General features: G+C 39.7%; 1 protein-coding gene across 1 annotated transcript; it reads right to left on the reverse strand.

Annotated features, from left to right (window-relative positions):
• Nucleotides 1-2454: 2454 nt before the first annotated feature.
• LOC104441343 (premnaspirodiene oxygenase) lies at nucleotides 2455-4231 on the reverse strand. The gene is made up of 2 exons (XM_010054467.3): nucleotides 3301-4231; nucleotides 2455-3193 (listed from the first exon to the last, which is right to left on the reverse strand). Exons 1-2 carry the CDS (start codon nucleotides 4207-4209, stop codon nucleotides 2576-2578), a joined length of 1527 nt encoding a protein of 508 aa, XP_010052769.1. The 5' UTR covers nucleotides 4210-4231; the 3' UTR covers nucleotides 2455-2575.
• Between the last annotated feature and the right edge of the window lie 961 nt (nucleotides 4232-5192).

Here is a 5192-nt window from a genome sequence, read left to right on the forward strand (position 1 = left end):
CCATCATAAAACCATTACCTGGGATTCGATCACCTTCCTCATGAATTCCAACAAACTCGGAATAACGGTAACCTCAACCAGAATGCATAGTTTCGGGAATTAATTTGAGAACCATATGATACGGGCTTGAAAAATCCTAAATTTTTAGTATATTATAAATAAGACATTAACAAACAATTTTCACGTAGGATGCTGAACTAATTAGTTCTGTACAGGGAGCAGTAAATCGCACAACTAAGACTCACAGACTGAACTATTTTCCAGCATCAGCGTGCACAAATAAGAGTATGTTCCAGTACCTAAAACTTCACCAATTTCTACGAAATTTTAATATGTCATGCATGAAGATGTCTGCTACAACTTTCATGAAGGAATTATGACCAGAATCAAGCTAGGAACTTCTATAGAAAATTCGTAAGGTCACAGAGTCACACATACTGTAGTTCTGCACAGCATACACCCGGTAGAAACTTATGTCCACACACTGACTATTTAACCTCAGAAAATCCACGAAAAATATATGTCATAGTTTAAGGTATCTTGCACAACTTTCGTGGAGGAAGTTTCACCAAATCTCAACACAATGAGCCACACGAAATCGACAAATCAGAGAGGTCAAGAGTTCTTAGTTCTTGAAAACAGAAGGCAAAACTCAAAATGCTTACAACCCATGCATCTCACATGTCCATAGCTCACCTGCATGCACATTCCAAGCCTCGCAGAACACATGCAAGACATATATCTAAGCATAGATCACAAGAGAAACTCCCACAATCTAATACAAGTGCAGAAAACACATGCAAGCCCACCGAACCTCCTAAAACCAACATGCAACCCATCCTTCCTCCAAAAACACACCACCGCAGCACCTCCTCTTCACGATCTGAACATCACAGAAACATGCACGACCATAAATTGCACATGCAGAGCTATGAGGAGTTCATTCGAACACCCTAGACCCTAAGGACAGCTCTATACTTGCATCTGGACAGTAATGACTCTACTTGCTCACATCCCAGCTCCGAACAGAGCTCCGGTTCCCAATTTCCGCACCGAAACCGTGAAATCTACCCCGATCTTCACAAGCACAGCTAGGCAAAGCCAATCCGTGTACCCAGGACACTAATAACAGCTCTACTTGCCTGGACTCACGCTTGCGGAGAAAAGGAGAGGTAGCGGATGAGCTGAGGCTTTGTGGTCTGCTGTCGTGGCTCCGAAGAAGGCAAAGCAGAGTTGGTCACTGTTGGACAGAAGGTCCAGAGAGAAACAACGTTAAAATGGAGTAATAATGCCACCTCAATTATGAAATGGCCATACCACGTGTAATCGCTAACAAAACGACTCTTATGGGCAAACAGATCCCATACTTAAAGCGATCATTCAAGTCGTTTGCAATGCAGAGCTTGAGTGCAAAACTTGATCATGCTATAACTCTATCGAAACCCTTCCAAATATACTTATAATCAATAGAAAACTCTTTGAATATACTCAAACTCGAGACATATTTTTAAAATTTATTGTGAATAAGATCACGGAAATGAAGAACCCGACATATATGATGATGAAGCCTGTTCCTTAGGTGAAGCTCGAGCTTCGTTGGAGCTGAATTGGTGTTTGCATAGAATGAGTGGCCATTGGGGTGTTGGGAGAGCCGACATGGTTGCTGAGTACTAAGGTGGAGATTTGTTAGAATATATCCCTTGAATTTGAGCTGTGGAAAAAAACCCAATTCGAAATGAATTAGCAAAGTCCGGATTGTTGTTGCCTTCGGTGCGTGAAAAGCAAGAAGAAAATTAACTCCTATTTAGTCAGCCAAATAATCTTCAAAGAAATAACAAAGTAAATTGCCTTCAGATTCGGCCAACTTCCTGATTTGGGGCTCACGTTTTCTACACATATATTATTGAGTTTGTGGGGTTCTTATTTGGCTGGTCAGAAGGGAATTCACTTGTCAATTGGTGCTGCCGTCAATGCGTGCATGTGCCGTGACTTCAACAAGTGGCCATGATTCAAACTGGTACCTCTGGCCAAACACAGTGTTTTTAAGTGTAATTTAAGGTTGAGAAACTCGAACATGTGAGCAACTGTAACTTTGTAACTTTTTGACTGATTAATAGATTATTTACTGTTAGTTTTTTCCGTGGAGTAGGTGTTGATATTTAAATCGAACCACATAATCTATTATATTAGTTCATTCTTGATTTCTCTGGTAATTTTGTTCTCTTGCGTTTGACTTGAATTGTAGGATCTATTAGCTTCTGCATTTTTTTACAATGGTCCTACATAGGTTGCAGTCAATACAAAGAGAGGATGTTCAGCTATTATCGGGTGTTCCAACCCTTATCGTCCCTCCTGGTCTCTCATTTCATTGTGAGTGGATGTTTTCTTCTTGCTTTCAACAATTGAATCTTTCAATGCTCAGAAAAAGAGACAGGTTGTATGTCGCTCAAAAAATTTTGCTTCAGAATTACAAATAACCTCAATCTTATTTCAGATCAAGCTCACACCAAGATTTTTAAAAATAAATTTTTCCATAACGAAATTATTGAAGTAGGTCTTCCACATGCCTACTATATCAAGCTGAACCCGAAGTACAGGGTGAAGCAATCACATACAAATCATATTTTCTTCTAACTGCCAAACCAAAAGCTTCAGTCATGTCGAGTTGTTCTGGTGTTTGCCCATTTGCTAGCTTCCAGTCAAAATGATATAACAGTGATGCTAACAGAAGCTCAATGCTGGCTGTGCCAAATGCCATGCCTGGACACATCCTCCGACCAGATCCAAATGGAACAAGCTGATAGTGCAACCCCTTATAATCCACTGAAGATTCGATAAACCTCTCTGGCTCAAATTTCTCCGGATTTGTCCAATATCTTGGATCTCTTCCTAGAGCATATGCATGGATAAGGACTCTTGAGTTCATAGGAATATCGTATCCGTTGACCTTGCATTCTTCGCTCGGTGCTCTGGGGATCACTGGTGCTGGGGGGTGCATTCTGAGAGTTTCTTTAATAATACACTTCAGGTAATTCAGTTCTTCGATATCTGATTCCTGAACGCGGTCCTTTCCTTTTAAAACCCTCCGTATCTCATTTTGTGCCTTGGCCATCACCCTTGGGTTCATGAGCAATTCAGACATTACCCATTCTAACGTGGCCGATGGTGTGTCGGTTCCAGAACTAATAATTTCCTGCAAAGATTTGGTTCAATGGAGAAGTACATCGAAAGGATCGGAAGTAGGGTAAATTTTCATTAAAGAGCCAGTGATATGTTTTAAGAAGTAAATAGATAACTTACAAAAATGACGCCTTTAATGTTATCGGTTGTAAGATGGAATCCGCTGTCGTTGGATTCCTGAAGACGTAATAGGCCATCGGCTAAATCTTTTTTATCCGGCACACCTGCTTGGCCACCTAAGTTTTCTCTTCGCATTTTGTAGTCAGCAAGAATAGTGCTCAAGATTTTGTCATATTTTCTGTATACCCTATTAAGCTTAAGTTTCACCCAACTAAGGTAACGGAGAAATTTGAGTGAAGGGAAAACCTCAGCTATGTCGAGCCTGCTTGCTAGACTCGACCCTTCGTGAAGTAATGCAATGAACTCATCCTGTTGTTTGCACGCGTCGCCGAAAAATGCCTTGGAGACAACACGGTTCATACATGCACTAATCCTCTCGCTGAGATTGAAAGGAAGACCGGACAAGGACTCAATGTATTTAATGACATTGCTTACCTCATCCTCTCTTATTGATTTGAATGACCGCACACTTTTGACCCCGAGGAGTTCTAGCATACAGATCTTTCGTAGTTGCCTCCAGAATTCTCCGTATGGAGTAAAGAAGATATTTGAGTTCTCATAACTCGTCGTTTGATTGGGTGGATAAGGTGGATGGTCCAGGAAGGTGAACTCCTGGGTCTTTAGGACCTCCTCGGCTGCTTCCGGGGTTGTGATTATTACAAAAGGAAGCTCACCGACTTGAAGATAGAAGACTGGTCCATACATCTTGCCCAATCTGTATAGGCGATGGTGTGGCAATTCGCCAATCATTTGGTGCAGATTTCCGATAACCGGCAACTTCTTCGGACCGGGAGGTAGCTTGAGATTTGAGCCTTTTGTTGCATGTCGGTTAAAGATCACCTTATAAATCAGTATTATCAAAAAGAGAGATGAAGAAAGGATAAAGGAAAAGGCGGAGAACTGAAGCATTATTTCGAACTTTGGTAGATGTTGGGCTTTGGAAATAATATTGTATGCAAGAACATCAGTTCTATGCCTCCCTCTTTATAGGAGCCACTGATTTGACAATTTATCCATAGTTGTTGGAAAATCTGTTTCTCTATAATAATTAACTTTGTTTTTTTAATAACCCAGAGGCTCGCTACTTAGAGGTCCACAAACACACGGCAAACTCCTTGAACAAGCTAAGGTCGAACTCTTTGACCTATGGAGGTGTCTTTAACATAGTCCATAATAACTTGTGCGCGGTTGGTAGGATTTCAACATGTAATTCCTAATTCCTAAGCTGAACATCTCTTACTCCCTAACCAATTTTGACTTTGATTTTAACCATACGTTAAATTTACAGACAAATTACCTAGAGGTCATTATCTATTGTTGTAGCTTGCTTTACTATATAGTACAGAATATGAGTAATTCTTTTCACGTGCTCTCTTTAAGAATTGAAGTAAATGAAAGATGGGACCACATTATTTTATCCAAAATACCTGGTGAAGAATATAAAATTCAGCGTGTTGAACACATGATCAATGGGATAAGTATACTAGAAGTGCAAAAAATTATGTGCGGCGCTCATTTTAGTGCCAAAAGATTTTTTTGAATCACTTAACTGTCACTTTTTTAAAAAAGATCACTTAAGTGCTAATTTCAATATGAGTCACTGGAAATCTGATATGGCTATATTTCATTAATTTCTCAGTTCTACGTGGTTCATCAGCGTACCTAGTCAGCAGATTACCCCCTAAATGATGTTGACTAAAAGTTGTAAATAGTAATAATTTAAGTGCCAAATTTTATTTAAAATGATCATTTCAGTGCTAGTCGTTGTTAAAAAGCGATCAGTTTAATGTTAACCATGCCGCATGGAAACATGGAGTTTTTAAAAAGTTTGCCAAGTCATATTATAATTTTAATTATAAATGCCATATAATCAATTTGGTCGAATTTCTAGC

The sequence above is a fragment of the Eucalyptus grandis genome, chromosome 5 (assembly GCF_016545825.1).
Source record: "Eucalyptus grandis isolate ANBG69807.140 chromosome 5, ASM1654582v1, whole genome shotgun sequence".
NCBI classification, from domain to species: Eukaryota; Viridiplantae; Streptophyta; class Magnoliopsida; order Myrtales; family Myrtaceae; genus Eucalyptus; species Eucalyptus grandis.

Excerpts from the sequence above, each read along its gene's own strand:
- LOC104441343 (XM_010054467.3), bottom strand. The coding sequence starts at position 4,209 with ATGCTTCAGTTCTCCGCCTTTTCCTTTATCCTTTCTTCATCTCTCTTT. Across the intron at positions 3,194-3,300 it reads ACATTAAAGGCGTCATTTTT|GAAATTATTAGTTCTGGAAC; the intron begins GTAAGTTATCTA and ends AAATCTTTGCAG.